At 39.8% G+C, this 25,892-nt stretch overlaps 1 protein-coding gene across 1 annotated transcript; it reads right to left on the bottom strand.

Moving 5' to 3' along the window:
- Positions 1 to 2,047: 2,047 nt before the first annotated feature.
- Positions 2,048 to 24,898, bottom strand: LOC131445873 (lipoxygenase homology domain-containing protein 1-like). Its single transcript, XM_058616594.1, has 41 exons — positions 23,821 to 24,898; positions 21,996 to 22,110; positions 20,391 to 20,471; positions 19,616 to 19,800; positions 18,817 to 18,915; positions 18,375 to 18,523; positions 18,171 to 18,294; positions 17,832 to 18,082; positions 17,620 to 17,755; positions 17,292 to 17,452; positions 17,105 to 17,191; positions 16,712 to 16,847; positions 16,480 to 16,634; positions 16,232 to 16,392; positions 15,543 to 15,619; positions 15,251 to 15,447; positions 14,934 to 15,126; positions 14,679 to 14,839; positions 14,268 to 14,601; positions 14,031 to 14,182; positions 13,307 to 13,440; positions 12,765 to 12,913; positions 12,536 to 12,640; positions 12,320 to 12,448; positions 12,060 to 12,227; positions 11,775 to 11,956; positions 11,544 to 11,660; positions 11,031 to 11,193; positions 10,579 to 10,733; positions 10,164 to 10,373; positions 9,716 to 9,836; positions 9,365 to 9,573; positions 9,072 to 9,257; positions 8,183 to 8,310; positions 7,977 to 8,094; positions 6,627 to 6,804; positions 4,212 to 4,397; positions 3,878 to 4,048; positions 3,620 to 3,758; positions 2,902 to 3,057; positions 2,048 to 2,790 (listed from the first exon to the last, which is right to left on the bottom strand). Exons 1-41 carry the CDS (start codon positions 24,542 to 24,544, stop codon positions 2,310 to 2,312), a joined length of 7,263 nt encoding a protein of 2,420 aa, XP_058472577.1. The 5' UTR covers positions 24,545 to 24,898; the 3' UTR covers positions 2,048 to 2,309.
- Between the last annotated feature and the right edge of the window lie 994 nt (positions 24,899 to 25,892).

Raw genomic sequence — 25,892 nt, 5'->3', positions numbered from 1 at the left:
TCGTTTTGAATGGGAATGCTTTGCATGCAGTCGTACTTTTTAGGACAATGAAAGTTTAAAAAAAAAAAAGAAGAAGAAAAAAAAAAGCTCTGCTGTTTGACCTCCACAAGCTGGCTGTGCAGATGTTTACTGTCCAAGGCTGAGCTACTGAGCCCTCTCTCTCTCTTTCTCTCTCTATCTATCTATCCCTCTCTCTCTCTCTCTCTCTCTCTCTCTCTCATGTGGTGCTGTGGATCTTGGTTACATTCCATTCAATGCAATTTTTCAGATCCCCATGCTGTGATGTAGTGGACAAACTGCAATGATGTGAATTGGTTTTAGATTGTGATTTCTTTTCTTTTCTTTTCTTTTCTTTGTTTTGTTTTGCACTCACTTGTTCATCTATGGGAACCCTCTCACTGGCAAAAGTAGTTTAGAGAAATTGAATAATCACTGAGAACTCTCTTCTTTTTCTCCTTCTGTTTGATGCTCAGCTTCTCACAATGCACTATGGGTCTTAATAACAATCATCTGTGAAGCATGTGACTTTGCTGTAACTCGTCCCGTTTTCCTCTCTCTTCAGTTCACTCTCCAGACTATAGTTTGTAGACTTAATCATAACAAGTGCCTCGCTTTAAGTGTTAGAACGAAATTCACAAAGCCACCATGCCTTATTGGTTGCATGATAAATGGAAATAGGAAGGACTACGAAGGAGCTAAGACAAAAGTTTGACTGGTGTCAACAAAAGCCATTTTCCTCAAAAGTTCTTGTCAATCTGTCCAAAGCAGCTGTTGGGTTGTAGAACTGAAGTATCTGATATTTCCATACGGTGGAAAAAAAAGAAGGCATGTGTCACTGTGGGCTTTACAAATATTACAGCTGTCTTTCTTTCCTGCATTTTTCTGTTGCATTTCTCTCTCTTTCTCTTATTTTATTTTACCGTCCATCTCTCCTCTCAGAAGAATCTATCCTCTGTTTCCTTTCACAGTCTAAAAGGAACGCGAGGATTTTAAAGCACAACCTTTTTCTAAAAATGCATGTTTTCTCAGGTTTCAGTGTCAGACTCAATGGTTTAATAGTATATGGTGAAAATATATACAAAGAATATAACGTGGGAAAAAAAAAAAAAAAAAATTAATTTTGTTGCTGCTTGAATCTGAAAAAACAAAAAAAAAAACTGAAGAGAAAATCCCAAAAAGTGCCAGTGACAGGGCTGCCGCCATCCTCGTAGGAAACTCTGCTGTTCAGCTGTGATTGCGCAGTGTTTTTCAATATAGGATATTTTATCTGAAAATAGAACTATTTATCATTAATATTAAAGCAATAGCGCATTAATGGTGACGAGTGTGTTAATGAAGAAATGGATGAGCATATTATGGGTAAATGTTAGATTCACATTTGGTGGACTTTTGTACTTTATTTATTATTAATACTAATAATAACGATAATGGTTTAAAAAGTTGCATTGCTAAACCCAAACTGTTGTTTTGTTTTTTAATTTTATTTCATGGCTTGTATATTATCCTTTTGTATGTGCTCTTTTTCTAATAAATCTGATAAAAATGCACTTGGGGTTTGTCACTTGTCACTTGTGGATATAATATGACACTTTGACACAAAACAGCCTGCTATTAGCTACATGAAAAAGTAAAAAAACATTGTATATCTTTAATATCTTGTAGATACACAAGGGATCAATTAATCCCTTCCTAAAATGACCTTTCCACCTGGACTTTCTCAAGCAACTCTAGACAGATAAAAAGGCTGAGACTCTCTAGCTCTTTATTTTATATATATACAGTATATATATATATATATATATATATGTATATGTATACATATATAATAAAGAGCTAGAGATATATAGCTCTTTATAAATCTCTATATAAAGATATATATAGAGATATATATGTATATATATCTATATATATATAGATATATATATACATATATACACATATATCAGAGCAATGAGATCAAACGAGCATTCAAAGCTCCGTGTAAATCAATCAGTAAATCAAACAGTCTGAGTATCACAAACACATTTAATCTTTTATAAAACCAGCATTATGACAAAGCAGCTGAACCATCAAACCATCCCTGAATTTCAAAAGAATGGCACAGTCAGTTTTCTGACCAGATATACTGTCACAGTATTTCAGTGCAGGCTGTATTTCAACTGTAATATCATTATTTTTTTTAAAAAAAGAAAAAAGGTAGGCATATAAAAAACTGTCTCCGTTCCTGAGATATAAAACATTAGTCAACAAAATCAGTTTGCTCATAAATGTCAGCATCAGGAGTGGATTTCTCTTTGATAGAGGAGTTGTTAGCATTTCGGGTAGAGCACCCTGTTAATCTTCCCGTCAGCCCTCATGGTGTCCAGCCATTTGCCACAGAGAAAAATGGTGGTGACCCCGTTGGCTGTGTTTGTGACTTCCACGCGATCCAGCAGCCAGCCGGGGCTGACACCGGAGTTGTCATGCTCCACCCGCACTTTCTGCAGCTCGCCCATGTCCAACATTTCCAACAGGAAACGGTCCGTTTGCTCTCGTTCGAAAAGGTTGCGAAACTTCTGGCGCAGCTGCCGGCGGCCTGAGTCTCCGCTGGAACCGTGGATGGTGATGAAAACGTTGGCGTCTGTGCCCGCTCCCTTCTCATCACCCGTGATGACGATGATCTCGTACTTGACGGGAACCAGGCTCCGAGCTTTGCTGGCAAAGCTCTCCACCGTCTTTGAACACTCGATGGTCAAGTAGTCGTCCCTCTTTGCGGAGAGAGGGATGAAGGCGTTGCAAGTGAAGATGTACCTGCAAGTGCACGAAGGAAAGGAACAGTATTGTCTGATGCCAACAAAGGAAAGGTGGCGATGGACGACGTCCGAATAAATGTAAATGTGAAATAATTAATAGATGTCTCACTTGTTTCCCAGCTCTTTTTCAGTGATGACAACTTCCTCCACATGCCAGTGAATCTCCCCCTTTACTTTCTTTCCATCCTTGGGTGTGTGGCCGAGACAGATACCTACGATATCTCCAACGTTCTTGGACGAAAACTCAAATCTGTCGACGTTGCCCCTGAAAAAATTAACAACATGAGCACATTGAGTGAAGCAGTAAGCGATTTTCCGGTGATTTTTTGTTGTTGTTGCTGTTTCCTGGTCCTTCTTATGAAAACAGGCTCAGTGAAGCAAAACTATCAGACCTGACTGAGGGAACGTTTGTGTGTATACAGCGGTAACACATGGCCAGGTGGAGCAAGGTGCAGGCTGATGAAAAACCTGTTTTTTTCCTTTTTTGAGAAGTAGAATTCACTTCTCTGATACAGTATTTCGTGGGCACTGCTTTATGGTCTCAGTCATATTCCAGCCTGTTTGGAGCCGTCTGCTTTACTAGAGCTATGTTGCTTTTGCCTCCAGAGGGTTGTGTGTGGCTAACAGACTTAATCACCAGAGAACTTAATAAATAAATGAATATATGAATATATTTTCAAAGCAGGACAGTGTAATGTTAAAATTAGGGGTTGAAGCTTTGGTTTGCTTTCACAAACATTTGAATTTGACGAGACAAAGTGCATTTCTTTGAGGTTTTTCATGCAAAGGTTGCAGCCCATTAAGTTAATATTATGGTTACTACGTACCGCAAAAACCTCTTCTTCTTTGAGGAGTTTTCCATGACAAATTCTTTTGATCGGCCCTTCTTTCCTTCAAGAACAATCCAGGCATTTTCTTTGGTTTCAGCCTCTGCTGTATCTCCAGTTTTGACACAAATTTCATATTCTTTCAAAGAGAAAACATGGACACAGTTACAGTAAACTAGCACACAAACACGTACAAGATGGTGTGCATTCAATGATTATGTTTTTTGTTGAAAAATGTGAAACAATTGCTGGCCTTACTGGTCTTCTCATTAAGGTCTAGGTAGTCATTGTTAGCGCACGCCAGATCTCTCATTAGCTGTCCGTCATCTTCGTTCTTGGCGAGCCAGCGGTCACAAGGGAAACGGAATGTTTTGTCCATGATCTCATCCTTCACGTCAATGTACTCCAAATGCCACCCTGGAGCGGGACCTGAACATGTTGTTGTTCAAAGTAAGAAACACAGAGTGGTGCAGAAATGTTTCAGGCCGGTTAGAAACAAAATGCTTCACATTTCTTTTACAGTTGGTGACAGATTCGTCTTAACATTGTCTGATTATGACTCAGATTGTGTCTTTTGTAGGTTGTGGCTGACCTGTGTTGTCGTGCCACACTCGTATCTTGGAGAGTTCTCCCAGGCTGAGGATTTCTAAGAAGTGAAATGTGTCCAGCTGCTTGCGCTCAAACTTGTTGGACTTGTTGCATTCTTTCAGTGCCAGTGTCCCTGTGTCCCCGTTCTCTCCAAAAATGATGACCCACACATTGGCATCAGTGCCGGCTCCTGATGAAACAAAACAAAACAAACATTGGTGATGTTGGGTAGATTTCTGAGCAATACAGGTACATAATCAAACCTTAAATGCTTTAAAATGCATAAAATAAAAGTACAATATCATTCGGATAGACTCTCTTCTGTGAGCAGTGTTAAGTGTGGGGACTATAAAGTCTTCTTATGCTGCGGTGCATCTCAGCTACTGCTGATAAACACTGAGACTGAAAAAGCCCCAAGGAAACGGATCAACTCCAGACCGATCACAGGATAATGAGGAGCAGAGAGAGTTGTGTTCTCTGAGTCACATCTACCATATATTCCCCGTGTGCTTCATTATTTCATTACATTACACTCAACTTGCAACACAGTTCCCAGTGTCCGTACACTCGGACGGAGAGACAGTATTTTCATTGACAGCCCTACACACTTAACACTTGAATGACTCTTCACATGACGAGCGCCGCAGTCTCCCGTTCATCTGGTCAAACATGTTGATCAATATGCTCGTGCTAAGAATCACTGCTGGAAAAAAATCACCACATCAAATGCCTGAAAGGATATACACACGTGTTGCGATCAAGACATCGTCATTTTCAGAAACACAGTACTCATCCAACCTACGGTAATAGTACTACGTAATGTTTACCGACTATACACTCATTGTTGGCTCCAGACTGGTTAAAAGTTTTGTACACAGCAGAGGAACATAACTTTGTGTTTAATGCTTAAAGCTCTGAGTGTGGTTCTTACACTGAGATTGAAATGATTCAATATACTGCACATACTTGTTTCATTTTTATCTTATGAATTTAACTGAGATTTATAATAGAGTGTGCTCAGATTTAGTTCATTTCTAAACCATAGACTATACAGGTTTCATGACTTTACCCGCGCCATGTCATCTTTTGCAACCCGATATTCAGATATCACTTGCAACTAGGCACCGAACACTGAACAATACCAGCTGTCAATCACACCGTGTCCACTATGTGCCATGCTTTATTTCCGACTTTCTGCAAAATGGGAACATAGTATACTAAATTGTCATCAAGACCTGAAACTAGCAGTTGAGACCATTAACTCTTGAGGGAAATGTTTACTGATGATATAAAGCAGGTTAATTTTCCATCTTTTTGCAACAAATACAACATAAATGCTACTCTCATCCTAAATTGGTGGCTTCACCTTTTAAACCAGAAGACAACATGCATTTTATAATCTACATCTCTATAGTCTATGATCTTGACATTAAATGCAGTTTAATAACACATTTCAGTCTTTTTCTTTGGTTGACTGCAGCCCAAGTCAAAATCCCACAGGAGACCATTAATGTATTCACAGCATCACCTGTGTTATGTTGTCTCCATGTCTGTTCCTGTGCATGTGTGTGTGTGTCTATTAGAACAACTCATTATTCTTTGCAGAGTGTGAGCAGTGGTGCAGGGCGAGCAGATCTTAGCTTCCAGTAAATGCCAAGGGCAGAGAGCCGCCCTTTGAAGTCGGCTCAGACTTCTGGAATTGCTGTCATATTGATCAGCATCTCTACTGAACTACAGAAGAAAAAAGAAGGGAGCAAAGCTGCATGGCGTGTTTCTGAGCAGGACGATTGGCTTTACATGGGTTCACATTGAAGAGGACTCACAAACCAAGTCACCATCCACTTTGATTTAAATTGTTTGTGCACCTGCAGAATATTCCTAGGTGCATTCGTTTTGAAAGAACACAAACAACTAAGAGAAATGAAATGTGGAACCAGCACTCTATTAGACCACCACCAAAGCCAAAGCTGCCCCTAATTATCAAACACATTTTTTATGTTTCTGTAATGGTTTTTACTATTTACTATTTTACAAAAAACAGAACAACTAGTAAAGGTCATTAATATTTCTTGATTATGATGTCAAATTATAGTTATTTACATGCATTCCTGAACAGAAAATTAGTTTTAACGGTTATGTTATGCTTCATTCATTTCTGACTCAGAGAAGAAGCCCAGTGAGCCGGCTCAAATTTGGGTAAAAAAAGGTGAATTCAGTTTTTGAAAGATTACTGAAATATTGATGCATCCTTGCTTTTATGACAGGTCGTCTAATAAATTTCTTAAGCACAGTCCTTGACCAGATAGATTATGTGATTATTTGTTTGGTTATAAAAAGTTGACCAGTAAGTGTGACATACAAAACAAACAAAAAAAACTTTTTACTAATGATTGCATTGACAGCAGCCTATACATGTTACCTGCAACATCACTGGTCTTGACTTGGATGATGTAGGTGGTGAGCTCCACCATCGTCTCCTCGTCCACTACAGCCGCCATCTCGCAGATCATGGTCCCCTTGGGTCCACGTGTCCTAGACAACCAGTCCTCGTAGGTGAACTCAGACACTTCCTCAGTAGTCAAGTTACGCATGATCACCTGCATGAATAAAGTCAGCTCTTTAAATATAACATCACATTATTTGAAATGTCACAATCCTATTATATAAAAGTCAAGTATGATAACACTGTGGCACAAAAGATTTAAGTTCAATCATATTTATCTACCCACAAAGAAATGCCTTAGCATGTGCTACTCCACAACACCGTACTTGTTCCAAAAATTGTGAAACGGTCATTAATATAAAGCGGGCTCAGGCAGCCACTCTTGTATTAGCTCTGCGCTGCATATTTATTTGGGCAGATTAGTATGCTGGCAGTCGCCGGGTGCACTGCTGTGTCCATTTCAACGCACAGTCCCAAAAATCCATGAAGACAGCACATCTGCTTGTGATGCTGGGCACACATGGCTCTTTGCAGGGTCAAGTCAAGGAGATGTATGCAGTCGCAGAGTCCAAGGCACGGACAGACAGGGCTTGGTATTGTTCCTGACTGCTCTGTCACTCTGCAGACATGGTGCCTTTACCACAGAGGACATCTGCATAGGAAATGTGCTCTGTCTCATCAAAGCAGTTGGCCTGAGACATCGGACTGAATTTGGAAGTGGGCACTGGTGTTACACTAAGAGCACAAGGTCACCATTTTCAAGCAACTAGTAATACCGTATATTATTATTGCAGGAGGGTGATATTTGCACCATCACACACCAATATATAAGAAAATAAGTAATGAAATATTCTCTCATGCTCCTCTGAAGTGCTCATTACTCAGCCTGTTTGTGTGTGTGTCCGTGATGCCAGTGTCAGGATGGTAAATACAATGAGTCAATATGCTCACTCCAGGAACTCAGGGCCCTGCTGTGTATGTCTTTGTGGGTGGCTGAATCATTGACCATTCTACTGCAGGCAAAAGTGTGTGTGTGTGTGCATGCATGCGTGTGTGTTTATTTGTGTGATATAATAGATTGAATGACCCTGTGACCGAAAGCAGACAGCACCCAGAAGAACACACAGAACCTGTGACTGCTTTGAACTACTACTGATTTAGTCAATGTTGTGCTATTTTTAGCCTTAGACATGAATAAAGAGGAGACTCTGCATAGTACATCATCAGCTGATTCTGGTCAGTTAAAGGTCTTAGCATTTAAACATCTCCTGTGCATATACAGTATGTCTGCCTGTCTCTGTAGTAGATTTATTAAGATGAGCCGACCTTGTCCGCAAACCAGTCCGGTCGACTGCCGGAGCCATCAATACGCAGCCTCATTTTCTTCAGAGGGGCGATGTCGTCAATCTCCATGTTGAAAGTGTCCTCCTGACCACGCTCAAACCTGCAAAAACAAATTTTGGTACATCACTGATATAGAGCAATGCTCTCTTCATGATATATTGCATCTCATGATGTCCATTTTTGGTCACCTGTCCTCATTCTTCTGTAGCAGCATCTCCTCTGTGCTGCCGTTTGCCCCAAACACAGACATGAAGATCTGGGTGTCTGTCCCTGCGTTTTGCACGTCTCCCGTTACCACTGTCACCTCATAAATGACCTAAATGGAAATGTTTAAGCATTTTACTTACTTCATTTTCATAACACTTATATTATATCAGACTGCTTGGGCCCCTGGGTCTACAGCCATTTAGTTATCCATCAATGTGGGGCAGATCATTTACCAACAGCCATAGTAAATCAATGATCTTGTTCTTTCTAAATCTATATTTCTATAGCTGGCAGAAAGGGATGGAGACATAAGACGCCAAAATTAATGAGATTTAACAAAGATATGAATTAATTGTCTAAGTATTATATTATAAAACATAATTTCAGTATAATAATCAGTCACAAAGTGAGCCACAAAGATAAGCTCTAGAAAGTGTATGTTTACATTACCAGTACAAAGATGGAGGGAATTAGTAATATTTTAAAATACCTGTACTCAATAATCAGTCTTCCTATTGCAGCAATTGTAATATAGTGAATTATAATTTTTAAATATAATTTTAAAGTCAAGTGGCAATACATTTAGACACAGTTCTAGACCTTCTGTTATGATTCAGAAATGAGAAACAACAACCCAATTTCTGTCTTGGGTTGTTGAGAAGAGAAATCATCCTGTGCATGTGAGAATCAAAATTAATTTAATCTGAAGGAGAATTGCCAGATTTAATGGTTCAAAATCTCTGGAATTTGATGGAATCTGTACAAAAGTATATCATTTTAATAAATATGTATTTCATTAGTGACAGTATGCCAAAAAACATGAACTGTGAAGTATGTTCTCTCTTAGTGAATTTGTTCATGTTTACATACCTTTTGGGAGATGGAAATGGCCTCTGCATCCAGCACATTGAATACTCTAGCAGTCAACCCATCTCCTCGATCCTTGGCCAGCCAGCACTTGCAAGCAAAAATATATTTGACCCCTTTGGTTGGTACAGCAACAGACAGCTCATCAACCAGCCAGCAGCTCTCAGGAGTGGCCCCATCATGACCGAGCTGCAGGGTGGCAGAGAAACAATCACTTCAAGCAATGTGGGTGTATTTTTCTGTGTGCCGTGTACACAATCTTCACTGGTACTCCGATAGTGCCCCCCCCCCCTCACCTCAACCTTTTTCATCACTCCCACGTCTAAACCGTGGGACTCAAAGCTCTCCAGAGAGCCGACCTCAAAGCCTTCTCTCTCATCTGGAAGGTCCAGCCACAGCCTCTCTGTCTGGGTGTGATTGGCCCCGATAATGATCACATAAGCCCTGCTGGTGGTGCTCGCATCCCGCTCCAGCCCAGTACAGATGGTAATGTGGTATGGTATGACTGAAAAGAAAAGGGCACAACACTTAATCATTCACAAGAGTGTGAGATTATGTAAAAATGTCTGCGTTCAAATATTAACAAGCGCTCACAGAGCACAAGATGAATCATTCATGCGGTGATGAAGACTCTTGATTTTACTTACTCGGGAGCTGTACGTCCTCCTCCTCCTTCTTCTTCTTGTTCTTCTTGTTCATGTTACTGTCAACACTCTTCACTGTGAGAGCAGAGCTCTTCTTCTTACTGTCTCTCACTCCCTCATATCCCTTCAACACATGTGGAAAAAAAGTGATGCAGACAAAGGCACAAAGAGCAATTCTAGGATCAAGTTTATTAGGTACACCCAATAAACTTTAAAATCAAATGCTGCAAAAACTAAAGGTGTGCAACAGTTCAAGTAGATTTATCAAACAATTAAACAAATCCACTCCCTTTATAAAGAGTGGAAGGAGAAATCTAAAAATGTCAACATCTCTAGTATGTTAGGTTGACACAATGGGGGCTCAGTTGAAAAATTAAAATACAGTAAGTGTGATATATGACTATACACCTCCTTTCACAAAGTCACACTGTCTTTAATTCACAGAACTTACCTTCACATAGAAGACTCTGCTAATGCGCCTGTCCTCCCTCTTCCGAGACAACCAACGTTCACATAAGAAGAGGTAAACCTCCTCTGTGTCCACATCAGCCACCTCCACCTGGTCCAGGTACCAGTCAGCATTCATCATGCTATTGTCATGGCGGATTTTGATCTTGAAGACCTGTCCGAGGTCAACTGCCTCTATAGTAAATTTATCCACCTGGGAATATACAGTATAGCATACACATCATTGTTGAGGTTGTACAGTATGTATGTTGGTGGTGTCTCTGAGGATTCTGATAAATGAATTGTGACAGGAATATTTGTGTATCTTCACTTGTGATGTGAAATAAATAAATAAATACATGAATAAATAAATTAACAATAAAGAACAGCGTCAATGAGCTAAGTGGGCTTTTTCTTACACATCCTCGTTCAAACTTGTTGCTGTTCGTCTCTGACTTGCTGAGTTTCCTCTCCCCAGTGTCACCCAGGTCACCATAGATAGTGAGGAAGACGTTGGCATCAGTTCCAGCTCCGTATACATCACCTGTCATCACTGACACATTGTATGTGTGAGCTGTAGTGGGCATAATGATCAGACACAAGAACACAGGACATCAGTTTGTTTGGTAATTGGCAGAGAGTAGAAAGAAAAAGCTATTTTCTTTAACCGTTTGATGCCATTGTGAAAACAGAAACTCCTCTCTGGACAATAATAAAGAGGCCCATAGAAGCAAAGATAGACTCTATTTTTACTGAGTATGCAGACAGATGGAGACAAAACTAGTGAGATAAATGAATGCAAGAAAATGTAAGTATTACTGTATAAATGCAGTTAAATGTATTTGTGGGACAAGACGTCATGTAAACATACTCTCTAAGGCGTCCTCCACCTCTACTTCAGTCACTTTTAGGCTTCCATCTCGTGAGAGTTTCTCAGTGATGATGTCAGAAGGCACCAGCTCTCTCACTGTTTCTCCATCATCCTCCGACTTGGCGAGCCAGCGCTCACATGGGAAGATGACGGTCTCTGAACCCTACAGTGAGAGGGAGGGAGGGAGAGGCCTCAAAATCTGAGATGATTTCATGTGAGTGTTTGTGGCTCAGAAAAAAAATCAGCAAGCACAGTGTTATGTAAGGATCATGTGTTTGTGAGGAGAACATCTCCACCTACTGACCAAAGGTTGTATTAATCTGATGCCAGTAGATTTGATGAATAAGGTGCTGACAAATACAAATCACTGATATGAAATGTTGAGATATTAATTCAGCATGAGGGTGCAAATATTGAGATCAAGCCCTGGATATGTTGTTAGTGTACTGTAAACAAATGCAATTTAAGGTACTCATCCTCATACACAGATGTCTTGCCAAATGTAACCTTTACCTTCCCCTTTCTGAGCAAACGTCTGATCTCCACCCTGTCCAGATGCCAGCCTGGGTTAACACCGCGGTTGTCATGGCCGATACGAATCTTCTCAATTACATCTCCCACGTCTTGTAGCTGCAGTGAAAGTGGAAAACATTCAGTTTGTCTGTATGGAATATAATACTTTTCTTCACTGACCTGGTTTCTTCTATTTACCTCTTTATGACAATTTGTTGAATGTTATTTTACCTCAACAATAAACATGTCCTCAGCTCCTCTCTCAAAGTACATCCTCCTCTCCCTCTTGTTGACACAGAGACACTTCTGCTGTGTGCACACCGCATTTCTCCCATACAGGGCAATGAAGACATCTGCATCTGTGCCGGCTCCAAACACGTCACTCGTGAAGATTTTAATTTCATAAGGAACGACTGCAAAATAAATAGCAAGTATCATAACAAGTCATGTGCACAATACAATTAAATGACAAATATTTTTAACATGTGAAAAGTGATACAGAATATAAGGATTTACAAGGTGTGTAAAGCTCTGTCTGAAGAGGATTGGGGAACAGGTCCCTGATTATGGCTCCGTCATCCTCCCCTTTATCCAGCCATCGACCACAGGGGAAGCGTAGCTTCTGTCCCATAGACGGGGCGTCAATCTCCACCCAGTCAAGGAACCAACCTGCTGTTCCTCCTCCTTAAACAGTGACACAGGTTAGCAGGTTGAAATACTGCGTGTCACTGTGTGTTCATATTCACTGCACAGCCAGGGATTCAGTCCTACTGTACCACAGTTGTCGTGTCCAATACACAGCTTCTTCAGCTGTCCAAGTTCCACAGCTTCCACAGTGAACTCGTCAATCATACCTCGTTCAAATTTATTTTTATGGGTCTTTGACGCCTTTAGGTTAATGATTCCTATGAAAGAGCACATTGCAGTATATTTTAGTTATTTAAAAACACATGTACACAGATATAATACATTGATGTTTTATGAAACATTACCTGTGTCATCCTTGGTACCATACAGGATCATGAAGACATTAGCGTCTGTTCCTGCATATTTTTTATCACCTGTTTTTATCCGTACTGTGTATGTGGTTGACATGGCTGTCATAAGAACAAATAAGAATTAATGACTCATTCTGCAAACTGTTGTAGAATTACATATATTCATTTCATTATGGCAAAATCCTGCTTCGCTGTATGAGCTACAGTATAACGTTGATCTCACCTTTCTGTTCCAGACCGAGTGTAACATCACCGTCTTCATCTTCATCATCTCCTTTCCTCATAAAGGCTTCGTCCACAGGAACCAGCTCCCTGGCAAGCTGTCCATCATCCTCATCAACAGCCAGCCAACGTTTACAAGGAAAGAAGTACCTACACCATATGTCATTTGTTTGTATATTAGTGTGCAGTATATATAGCAGCAAATACCATAACCAGCTGCTTATTCAGATAATACATAATAGCAACAATACCATTACCGGAGTCTCTACTAAGGACCATTAAATGCTCCTGTTTCACCAGTTTACCAGTCCTCTTTAAATTGATGTCAAGTCTCTTTGGAGAGGCTTTGCCTTAACCAGAAAATTCAGTATCGCATTACTGTTTTACACCACAGAGTGGAGCTCTCAGACACTTTATGTGCAAAGGATCTGTCTGACACTGTCTTGACACTGTCTTGACACTGTCTTGACACCCTTTTTATAAATAAAATATTTAGAGGTGCTGATGAGTCACTGATAGCTTTCCAAAATCATCATAACTTACGTGGTGTCATCTTTGTTGTCTACAATCTCCACCCTGTCTAAAAACCAGCCAGCGCTGGCCTGGCTGTTGTCATGTCGGATTCTCAGCTTCTTCAGGATCCCCAAGTCGACCGCCGTGATGCTGAAAATGTCCTCCTTATACACATGCAAGATAACAAAGGGTCACAGGTTGTAGGTTAGCAGTACATGATAACCTGATTGCTTGTTCATATTGTCTTAACCTAGAATCCTCCTGACATACAACATTTGCCTGAAGATATTGGTTCAAGACAAAACTATTGATCAAAATCGCAGTCTTACTGAGCTAACTGTCTCTTTGCTGCAGCCTGAAATTCAAGGAACAGACAGTTAAACTTTGGTGATTCCATCTTATTTCTGTATTAATCACCAAGCAATAATAATGGTAATATTAATGAAAAATGTGTGAAGGACAAAAGGAGGATGAATTTCAACTTCATAATATGGTAATTATCAATGTTATGTTATGTTACGCAAAAGTTTTCATGTGATGGTATTACACTCATGACATATCTACACCTGGATGTTACTTTGGAAATATGATGGCATTATTGTAACATTATCTTTCTATTACCATACTATTAGAAGAAATATTATCATGGTGGAAAATGCATCAGAAATAAGATGGTACTACAATAATCTTACCTCCTTGTTACAAAACTGTTAACATGCTGTCCAAATAGAAAATAAGCACCAGCACAACATACCTCGTCTTTCTCAAATTTGTTTAGGTTGTTGGACTTTCTAAGCCGTCGCTCCCCTGTGTCACCAGTCTCTCCGTAGATGTTGATGTAAACATTGGCATCAGTCCCCGCCCCCCACATAGATCCAGTGAACACATGGACATCATAGGAGTTCACTGAAAAGAGCATCAACGTTAGAATGTTACCAATTAAAGGCATTCACTAGAAACAATTAACAGAAGGTAAACATGTTTTACTCACTCTCCAGGTCTTCACTGTCCTCTGTCAGCAGCTCAACCACAATCTCCCCATCCTCCTCATCCCTGGCCAGCCAGCGGCCACAAGGGAAAGAAAATGTCTCCACCACTTCCTGCAGCTCCTCAACTATCTCCATCACCTCCTCCTCCTCTTTCTTCTTCTTTTTCTTGTCCTTCTTCTTGTCTTTCTTGGGGTCCTCCTTCTTCACTTCAACCTGCACCATAGCCATAGTCAACCGCTTTATGTCCACCGACTCCAGGAACCAGCCATCGCCGATACCCTTTCCATCATGGTAGATTCGAATCTTGTAGACCTTACCAACATCTTGAGTTTCAATCTATAGGGTAGTAAGTGTGGTCAGACGAGGATTTAAAGGCTACAAAAGACAAAATAGCACAAAGTTATCATACTGACCTTAAAGATTTCAGTCGTGTTACGTTCAAAATTGTTGGAGCGACTCTTGAGTGCAAGAACTTCAGTTTTCCCATCATCTCCATAGATCTGACAGAATACATTTGCATTGGTGCCCGCACATCTCACATCACCTGTGACCACTGTTACTTCATAGTTGATCACTGACGGGACAAGAACAAAGGCCGATGAAGAGAAGAGCATAACACTGCAACTGCTAATTTCAAATGACTGAATTGACTTTATGTTGTTATTTACATTCTTCAATGTCAAGGATCTCACTCGGATAGATCTCAACCTCCACTTTCCCATCAGCCTCATCTTTACAGAGCCAGCGATGGCTTGGGAACATGTACTGCATCCCATGAACTGGCACTGAGATCTGCACACTGTCCAGAAACCATCCTGCCCGCAGGCCCTCGTTGGTGTGACCTATCAGAAGACGGTTGATCTAAAAGTACAAAGGACATGAGGAGCAAATGTGAAAGAGCAGAATTAACAGAATTAAGAAACACAAATTAATGTCTGAACCACCTCTGTCCTCCATTAAATGTGTATGATTCTGAAGAACTTGCCTTTCCAATGTCAAAGGTTTCAAAGGTAAAGATGTCAGTGCGTCCTGTCTCAAAGTAATTCCTGAGGTCATTGTCAGAGACAGCCAGTATCATCTTGTTAGTGTCACCCTTCTCCCCGTACAGCTTGACGAACACCCTGGAGTCAGAGCTGGCTCCATTCACATTCCCTGTCTTGATGGATATGTGGTAGCTCACATCTGGCAATGGGTGAAATTGGGGTTGTAGAATTAATATATGAAGCATTGAACTTATAGTATGTGAGTCATTCTTGTTGTGAACTGTATATACTCACTAAAGAGACGCAGGCCGTCTCCAGCAGGAACTAACTCTCGGACAATCTGTCCATCATCCTCATTACGGTCCAACCACCTTTATAAATTCACAATGAGGAAAATACATTAGAAAAAAAAAAATTTCTTCTTTTAAACTTTCCCAAAAAATTTAATTTTTTTGTATTACCAGAATGGATTCAGATTGGAACTAAGATTAGAGACTAAGTAGCTGTATGTCCTGCATTGTTTGTGTATTGTTGGCTCTGTTCCTTTGAACAGGACAGACAGGAGGACCGGAAATGGCTCTTTGCTAAAGTATCACTGCACCTAAGCAATGTGGTGGCATCCAGTTACTGAATGAGAGCGCTGCCTGACCACATGCATTTAGCGTCCATTTGTAAGGTCAGACCTGTCCATCAGCTGACTAACTACTTAAACAGACTGTCAGACGCCACTGGAGAACCAGGAAACATAGGCATGGCCAGTGAACAGCACTAAGACTGAAATATTTAACACTAAAAATCAGTTCATTTCCTGTAAATGCTTTACATTTTGTGACACATTCATTTATTTTTATTGTGAATTAAAGAAGACTTGGCTAAATGAGTTAACACCTAATCATATATCTTTTAAGAGCCAGACTTTCTGTTTTGTGCTTTATGTAAAGCGAGATGTATAGTCTGCAATCTCTGTAGTATTTCTGCCTTGCCTGAAACAGGGGAACTCAGTGGCCATAGTCTCTGGCTGGCCCTCCTCCCTAACCATGACTTTATCAAGGAACCAACCGCAACCTCCTCCACGACCATCATGGCCAACACGCACTCTGCGAACCTGGCCCAAGGACACAGCCTCAATGAGGAACTCATCATGCTGAGGGAAGAGGGAAGAGAGAAAACCAATTAAAGGTGCCCATGTAATATTTTTGTATCTTGTGTGTTTAATCAATAATGCCCTTACATTGCCCTTTTCAAATTTGTTGACATTGTTTTTGCTCATAATCATGAGTCGCTCCCCTGTGTCACCCAGGTCCCCAATAACATTGAGAAAGACGGTGGCATCAGTGCCACTGCCGCTGACGTTACCCGTGCAGATTGTGACACGGTACTTTATCACTGGAGAGAAAAACAACAACTGTTAACATGAAACCTGTGTTTATTTAGAGTCATGAGACAACAGTTGTGTCTCTTACAGGGCAGAGGCTCATCGATAAGAGCTCCTGTAGCTGGGAGCTCTCTCACGATCTCATTGTCATCTTCATTGACGTCCAGCCAGCGGCCACATTCGAAAGAATATTTCTCCACCGTCAGGGTCTTGAGCAATGTTACCTGCAGGGAAAAAGCCAAAGCTTTGAGGATCATCACGCCTGTCTTTCTCTAAATCTCCCCTGCTCCCTTTTGCATCACTTAATACTACAGCAGTTATATGTACGTTTTTGTCATAGACATGAAATATCACAAATAACAGACTGAACATTTGTCTGTGAAATTTCTATTTAAACTATTTTCACATGTGAAAAATAAATAAAAAAGACACTGTACAACACACTGAACAACTAACACTGACAGATTAAACATGGTCTCACCTTCGCTAAATGCCACCCTGAAAAGGGATTTCTCTTTTCATGCCAGATGCGCACTTTCAGTGGTCTTCCTATGTCTGGTATCTCGAGCTATGGTATTTTAAAAAAGTGTTAAAATAACAAAAAAGGGAAATGCTGTAAAATCTTTGGAAATCTTCATGTTGGGAAAAGATGTTAAGCCAGGTCTTACCATGAATTGATCAAGTTGGCCCTGCTCAAAACTGTCCGAGTTGTTTTCCAGTTTGATCTCATCAGATTTTCCCCTCTGTCCATAGATCTGCAGAAACACTTGAGCATCTGTCCCTGCACCCTTCACATCTGAGGTCCAAATCCACAGGGACCATGGGTACTCTGGGTTGTTAAGAATTCAAATTGCTCATAAGCAGGATACCAATGGTTTCAATATTAGACACAGATCTGTAATATGTAAGTTGAATTTTAGGTTCTGCAGATTAAATATGTGTAATTTTATTTTGTGCTTCTTAGCAGAAATGTGTGAGGAGAATGAGGACACCTACTCTTCTGTTTTTTTTGCCTGAGAGAGACCATCTCATACAGCTCCCTCTCAATCAGCCCATCCCCCTCATCCTCATCCAGCCACATGCCACATGGAAATGTCTGCTCAACGCCCGTGAAAGGACAGTATATCACCACCTGGAAGAAAGACGATGCTTGGTGAGTGATGAACACTCTGACAACAAGTCTGTTCCCAACACAAAATGCAAGGTACCTTTTCACAGTACCATCCAGCACCAACGGCCCCATTGTCGTGCCCAATGCTGACCCTGCTGAGTGGGCTGATCAGTTCACAAATCTCGACGTTGAAGATGTCAATGAGACCGCGCTCGAAAGCACCGCCCTCCAAGAAGATTTTGCCACTGTTTTTTAAGCCCTTGGAGCCGTGCATAACTATGTGGATCTTAGAGTTGGTGCCAGCGCCCCTCACGTTTCCAGTCATCACTTGAACATTATATATGATTCCTAAGTAGACACAAATCGAAACACAAAATATCACTAATGAAATTGGTTGACTTTCTATCTGTATATCAGTAAGTGGTGTTGTTCTCACCCATTGGTTGCATTGATCCAACCAACACATCTCTCTGTATTTTGCCATCACCTTCATCCATGGCAAACCAGCGATTTACTGGGAACTCATACACTTCTTTATTCCCCATATCATCAATTATCACCTGTAGAGAAATGTTATGTGCCATCATGACTGTTTGCTGTATGTGTAAACCTATAAAGATTACACGCAGGTTGAAGATACCTTATCTAGAAACCATCCAGCTGATGAACCTCTATTATTGTGGCCGATGGTAATTTTCCTAAGCCTTCCCAGGTTTGGACACTCTATCGTAAACTTGTCTTCCGAGCCTCGTTCAAAGTTGTCCTTGTCGCTGTCCAGTCGTCTCTCTCCTTTCATAATGAACATAAAGACGTTATGGGTCAGAACCACAGGAAGGAGGTAGGTTTAATGAACAGTTAACAGTATTTACTATCACTGTGTAATGGCTTAGTGTAACAGATGTAAAAAGTGGTTACCTGTGGATTATCATATTGTTCAAGATGAGGTTTGAATACTTTTCAAAAGTTAATATATATATATATACTGTCGTTGCTGTGTAAATATTGGCATTTTTTTAGTAATGGAATATATTAAAAGAAAAGAGCAACAAAATAATCAATGAAATATTGTGTTGCAGGTGTACCTGTGTCTCCATTCTCCCCAAAGATATTTAAGAAGACATCGGCATCAGTTCCACTTCCCTTCATATCAGGAGTGAAGACGCTCACTATGTATTTATTGACTGGAGATGGAATAGAACACAGGAAAAGTACAAGGATTTTGTATTTTTGAACTACATAACAAAAAATGCTGAATTAAAAATTACTGGTATCCGAAAAAGTTATAACATAGGTAGCATTGTGTAAACAAAATAAGGACTTTATGTCTCTTTATCCACACAGAGATGCTCAAGTTTAAATATTCATCACATCCTTTGTTTGTGTTTGTGTGTGTGTGTGTGTGTGTGTGTGTTGGAGGATTTGCTCTGTCGACTCCCTGACAGCACAGTGTCTTTATTTGAGCCTCGGCTTCACAACACTCTGCTTGGCTGACCTTATAGGTTCTGTGATGTTAGATTAAATTGCAAGAGAGGAAATGTGGGCAGGTTTACCTGAAGATTACACTCTGAAAGAATTAACTTTTACAACCTGAAACGGCGACGAGATCTGTGGACTATAGCGCAGCTTTGTGTATAACTGAGCAGACAAGTGGTACTGAAGCTGTCAAGTTCCATTACTGTTCATTTTTAGTATTTCCATTTAAAATCTACTCACTTTGGTATATATGTTATTAAATATATATATATATATATATATATATATATATATATATATATAATGCAAATTCTGGTGATATGTATAAACCAAGAGGTTTCTGTTGTGGTATTTGTGATTTAAATTAACTGTGCTTCAGAATTAGGTGTTTATCCCAGAGTGACCCACATTTCGGGACATCCATGGGATTCAGGCTGCCCAGCAGATCCCTCACAAACAGGTTGTCGCCCTCTTCCCGACTCAGCCAGTTGCTGCAGATGAAAAAGGAGCGCAGGTGGGGCCGGTTCATGTCAGTCACTACCACTCTGTCCAAGAACCAGCTGGTTCCCATCCCTGTGTTGTCATGTTCGATCCTGGACAAATGAACAGTCATAGTGTGAATTGACTCTTTCAAAAAGGTATTTATTAATAGATGGACTTGGTTTGGAATTGGTTAAAATGGAGATTAATCTCTTGTGCCCGCTCAACAGCTCTATTTATTTAATCCTTGTCCATTGCCATCCTTGCCGAGTTCAAATCAAAACCTGAGCAGCACAATAGATGAAAACTCAGTCCTGAATTATCTGAACCATAAAGTTGCATCTCTGCTTTTAAATGTCCTTCTACCTCATTTCAGTGGCTGTAATGAGACCCAGCCTTCATTGACTCCCAACAACATGGGTCTTAACCTTCTATCATGAGGTGAAAATCTGATGGCCAGAGGCACAGCTAGAAAATAAGTGAGAAATGCCCCTGTGTAGTTGTTCCTGTAAGCCACTGGTAACTGTAGCTGTGATGTCAACTTGAAAGAGGATTACACATCTTCTGCAGCCATGCAAAAACTTAGTGGGAATGTATTATTTATAGTATGTATGGGGTGATATGGAGGCAGAAGCCAAAAGAAGGAGAAGAAGAACAGTATATTCATGCATAATGCAAACATATTCAGCACTGAGGAATTTACCTCAGCTTCTTCAGAGGCCCCACGTTGTGTGTTTTAATACGGAAAACATCAGTCTTATTCTTCTCAAATGCAGTTCTGCTTCTGTAAATTGAGGAAATGTGGAAAATGTCGGACTTTGGGAAGTATAGTGGGTTAGTGGACATGTCTGCAGTTGAAAGAAATGAGTGGGGGTAAAGTGACACGGGCAGGACAAACAACTGAACTGAAACAAACTTTGGTATCATAAATTAACCTCATCTGGGTCAGCAATTTCAACAATCTCTCCTCCTCTTCTATAAGTACGTGTTATCTCACAAAGGGATTAATCTGGCTTACACAAACACACACAGAGCAGACCCCCCTCAGCCAACTACAGTGAATCAGATACCTTCTTTTCCCCAACGACCTTTGTCTGACTCATATCCCCATATACTCTTTCTTTGCAATAGTCAACCTTTGCACAATGCAAAGGCTCACATAATTAAGATGTGCATCATATATACTGTATTTGTTTATAACAAAAACAAACCCAGTTTGGAATTCATGCAATTTGAATAAATTAATCACACTGAATTTCCAAAGAGTTCAATGATTAGTCTTCATTCAATAAGGAAAATGTGCTTAGAGACATAACAAGCCTCCCTTACCTGTATCATGTTAAGTTTTCGATGATCATTACACAATACAGGCAGGACCTAATACATATCGGAGTAAGGTGAAACTCCTAAGCATACAATATGACCATTATACAACAGAGGTGACCTCAACACCATCCATGTATGGTATTTCATCAGTTGAGCAACAGAGTTACACAACATGGAGATACTGTATGCATGGCATGTTGGTACTGTCTGAAATGAATTAGTGTGACCACCACAAGGTGTGGGTGACACGGTCCCATGTGGCTTATAGTGAGATGATATATATTGTGTGCTGCACATGTAACCTTATCTGTCAATCAGTGTGTACAGAGATAAAGGAGCCGCAAGAGTTATTTGATCATCCACAGAAATGACATCGTGGTCTTCTTTCATTTTCCTCTGAATGGAAAAGAAGACCGGCCATGTCACATAGTTCCTCCTTACTCCAGATAGTCTGTGTCCAACATTTAAATTTGACTGTATAGAGGAAAGATTCCTGCACCACGACCAAATGTTTCGTGTTAAAGATGCTCTACTTCTCTGACATCAAAAGCATTTTTTTTCAGGCTGATACATTTTTGATAGAAGAGGCCAAAGAGATTCCAGGTGGTAAAACTGATTTTGTCTTGACCCAGTGGCTGAGAAGACATCAGGTCAGTGTTTAACAGGAATGTTCTCTCATACAGTGTTAAATAAACAGTTCAACCCAACACAAGAACAGAAACATAATCATCCTGTAGCAGACAGATTAGAAAATACCTCTTTTCTGTGCTGAAGAATCAGAAAGGAATAAAAAAGCATTCAAAGTTACACAGTGGATAATGAAAATGTGTCAAACTCGGTAATCATATTTAATACAGTACATGAAACATAGCAGTTAAGTCCCACTAAATCATCACATAAAGCAGGATATTATAAAATGATCATTGCAGAATCACATTTCCTGATTTGGGCTCTTAAACACAATATACTCCTTTACACTCACTTGCTTGCCAGGTGAACCTTGGGTGTGACACCAAAGTCTCCAAAAAGAGTAACAAACACATTGGCATCAGTTCCAGCTCCTTTTACATCACCAGTGACCGTGACCACCTCATACACTTAAAGAAAGAGAGAGGGAGAAATGGTTAAACATCAATTTTGTTAGAAAATGTGAGGATTAAAACTTAAATAAAAAGGACAAACACAAAGTCAAATCTTCACATACTAGTATAAACATAAAGCAGCATTGTGTTTCTTTCCATGTACTGTTGCCAGGGAATTCAATGCGGTGAATCTGCCTCTCTCACATTTCACAAATGTGTCTATGCCCAAGTCACATATTTGCCACCGAGTTGACGAGAAAGTAAACGAGAGGAAAAGTCTAGAGAGAACAGCTTTCTATTGTTTTCCTTTAAAATCACTTTTAGTTTTTAGAATACATACTATATTGTTTATTACCCTGAATCCACTAATAATGACTCAAATTATTAATGAACAATAGCCTTTCGCCCTGTGAGTGTAAGGAGGATGATTGAGTGTCACACCTGTACAACCGCCCTTGTTTAAGTTACAGTAACATTAAATCTTTATCAGGATATTACTTAGCAGATGGTCACTGCATGTGACTCATCACTGTTGCTTACACAGTGGTAATTCTATAGTCCTGCAGTTTTACTGTTCATTCTTGTAAACTCCTCTTACGCAATGTCTCCTATTGTTACGCAACATTAAAGCTGTGCCTTAACGTCAAATATAAGGAACTTGAAATTGCTCTACAGACAAATGCAATGGAGGTCTAAACTAAATTGATGTGCCATTTTTGTATAGCCATTTTTAAAGGCTGGTAGATTTTTTTGTCATCATTTACAATTACAAATTTGAAGTCCAGAGATGTTTATGCCCAATTTGTCTCAAAACACCATTGAATCGAGCTGAGTGTTGCACTTAACAAATTACAGTTTTACATTTCTAATGTGTTTTGAGTATGTTTTTAAAGACAACATTTTTGAGTTATACAAAATTACGTGGTTCTTCATGATGAATTCATGATGTGTCATGCAGATATTGACATTGGAGACCACCCTGAGTTTGGTGTCTGGTTTGTCTAAACAACATACTGCTTTGTTCAAGATAAAGATTTTGTTAATGATAAATTTTCACTTTTTGGTATTACAAAAAAAGAAAAAAAACATTGTTAAACTAATGGTTTCTAAAAGCACATATTGTATTGCAAGAACAGATACTGAGTAACAAATAATTTACAGATACCTTCAGTATAAAGTTTATTAGTATACACATTCAATTATTTATATCACATTAAATGTTAGTTGAATGTACACATGATGATGGCTTCATTTTCTAAGAATTACAATTTTGACACAGTGTTGTAGAATCAATTCATTTATTTTAGATTTAACTATGGTTGTTATTGTTTAACAATAGTCAAGGTAAAACGTATACTATTTAATTTTATTTGAATGCACACCATGAGAACCTCAGACCTGCTTTAGAAAAAACCTTCTCTTGGCTCACAGCCCTGCCTCTGGCCACGGCGCTGCTCCCGGCCCTTGTGACTGGGATGGCACCCAGCACCTGTCTGCCCCTGGGCTGCTATTTGGTACCATTCATGTGGAACATAACTGAGCATTGACCACAGAACAATCACAGAGGGTTTCCCCGGAGTGCTCTGTTCAGGGCAGAAGGGAGCTGGAGGAAATCTGTGGTCAGTGTTGGTGCATTCCAGACGGTCCATATATGTCATACAAATGAGACTTACCTATAGAGCAGCATATGATGCTTCTCTGTTTGTTACAATATGAAATGCATACCTTTCTTTTTGTAGTAGTCATCCTCATATCCATCAGATGAGTCTGTGTGGTAGTTCAGCAACTCATTCTGGTAGATCACAGCATAGTCCACTTGTTTATTTTTGGACTTTTTACCCTTTTTCTTTTTATCGTCATCACTGTCTGTAGAGCCCTTCTTAGTCTTTTTCTTCTTCTTTTTCTTTGAATCCTCTTCTTCCTCTTCCTGCTCCTCAATCAAAGGCTCCTCATCGTCATGAGATTTCTTCTTCTTCTTGCCATCTTTAGACTTCTTATCCTTGGAGCCCATCTCCCCCTCTCCCTGTGGATTTTCTACAGACGATTTCTTCTTCTTTTTCTTGTTTTCCTCCTTTACACCTTCAGTCACTCCGTCTTTATGCTTCTCTGATTTCTTCTTTTTGGAAATGGTGGTGGGGTCGTTATTATTCTGCTCATCCTCTTCAGCTTCATTTTTAATCACAGCATCAGCCTCAGAATCATCAGCTGGTTTCTTTTTCTTCTTTTTCTCTTTTAGTTCTTCACCCTCTCCTCTCTCCTCTTTCTTTGAGGCCTCATGAATCTCAGAGCTCTCTGAGCTTTTGTGTTTCCTCTTCTTCTCTCCTTTTGTGGTTTTCCCACGGGTCACACTGATGCTCCTTTCCTTTAACTTTGGCTCCGTCTCCTCCACTTCGTCATCAACCTCTTCAGTTTCATCTGAAGCTGTGGATTTTTTGTCTTTCGACGGCATCTTTTATTTATCCACTTCCCTGGTCTTTAGTTTCGTAAGTGCTACCTTACATTTCTAATGGTGTAAGACAACTCATTTGACCCTTGGCTGCAGGAAGGCTCTAGGATTGTGGCCTTCAGAACAACCTTGGGTGTGTGCAGCAGTGAATACATGCACAGGGTGTGATGGCTACCTGGACACCTCCTACCTGGACAGTATACAGACATGCAACCCACAGACACGACTCATGAAAAATTACTGTCATCTCAGCACTCACGTGATGCACGGGAGAAAGCCCTGTGAAAAAGGAGCCTTGCACAGAGAACTTATCCCCTCTGCCACGGCTCGCTCCATTATTCATGGTGTCCAGATCGCTTTACGGGCTGGGGGCGTCTCGCTTTTACCTGCAGTCACACATAAACAAACACATAAATTCTCTCTTACACCTACCCCGCTTCTGATATGATGAAGGGTAGCGACGAATCAGTAAAAACTGAAAACATGCTGACTGCATTTCCTGACAGTGCATGAGTAAATATCAATCCAGCAATGATTTGTTTTCTTCATAAGTCAAATTAAATTAAATTAAATTAAATTAAATTAAATTAAATTAAAATAAATGTTTCACATTTTGGCCAGGAGTAATCTGAGCAGATATAAAAACAACAACTAACTAACTTTACATCTTCGTTCATGGAGTAGTAACATTTCCAGAGTAACAGCACATTGTGACCTTTAACAAATGGAACAAAAAATACTTCTTTTTTTTTGCTTTGGTCTGGCCTCTTCTACGGCTCCATCGTATCTACAACTGACTATGAGCCAAATCCCATTAGCGTTATTGCCGCCACCTGCTACCTGATAACATCGGCATCAAGGGAGGGCAGAGTTTGGTCATATTGATCTTTCAACATCAGATTACCCAGCCTTACCCAGAGTCAAACCTTATTTGAAACTGTAAACCAAGGAATCACTCCTCTAACACATAGCAGCTTATTTTAATATTATAATAATAATAATAATAATAATGATAATAATAATAATAATAATAATGATAATATAATTTATAAAGTGTTTACACTGCAATCACATATTGACTTTTAGACCTTTTGATGAATCATAAAAGGAAAAAGAATTAGCATTCATGACAACATTCATGATAGATCAGTTCTATCATATTAGATGTTGTAGAAATGCCACCAAGCATCGTCAGAAAACTTAATTATGGACAAATTTGTTCTAAGGTTATATAGGGAATAGAGTTGAAATGGTCAATTGTCTATAGTGGGTCCCCATATAAAAACACTGTGCTTTTCCTTGAGTGAAATATCTGTTTTGCGTTCAACGGATATATAACTATAATGTCACT

Source organism: Solea solea, chromosome 19 (genome assembly GCF_958295425.1).
Source record: "Solea solea chromosome 19, fSolSol10.1, whole genome shotgun sequence".
Taxonomy (NCBI): domain Eukaryota; kingdom Metazoa; phylum Chordata; class Actinopteri; order Pleuronectiformes; family Soleidae; genus Solea; species Solea solea.
Note: the sequence above shows the minus strand (reverse complement) of the source record. Positions and strands in the feature narration are given on the sequence as shown.

What these genes read in the sequence shown, in the direction of transcription:
- LOC131445873 (XM_058616594.1), bottom strand. Translation starts at nt 24,544, where the DNA reads ATGCCGTCGAAAGACAAAAAATCCACAGCTTCAGATGAAACTGAAGAG. An exon ending in AAACCTTTGACATTGGAAAG is followed by an intron (nt 15,127 to 15,250) that starts GCAAGTTCTTCA and finishes TTGTACTTTTAG; the next exon opens with ATCAACCGTCTTCTGATAGG. An exon ending in GACAACAAAGATGACACCAC is followed by an intron (nt 12,914 to 13,306) that starts GTAAGTTATGAT and finishes CATATGGTGTAG; the next exon opens with GTACTTCTTTCCTTGTAAAC.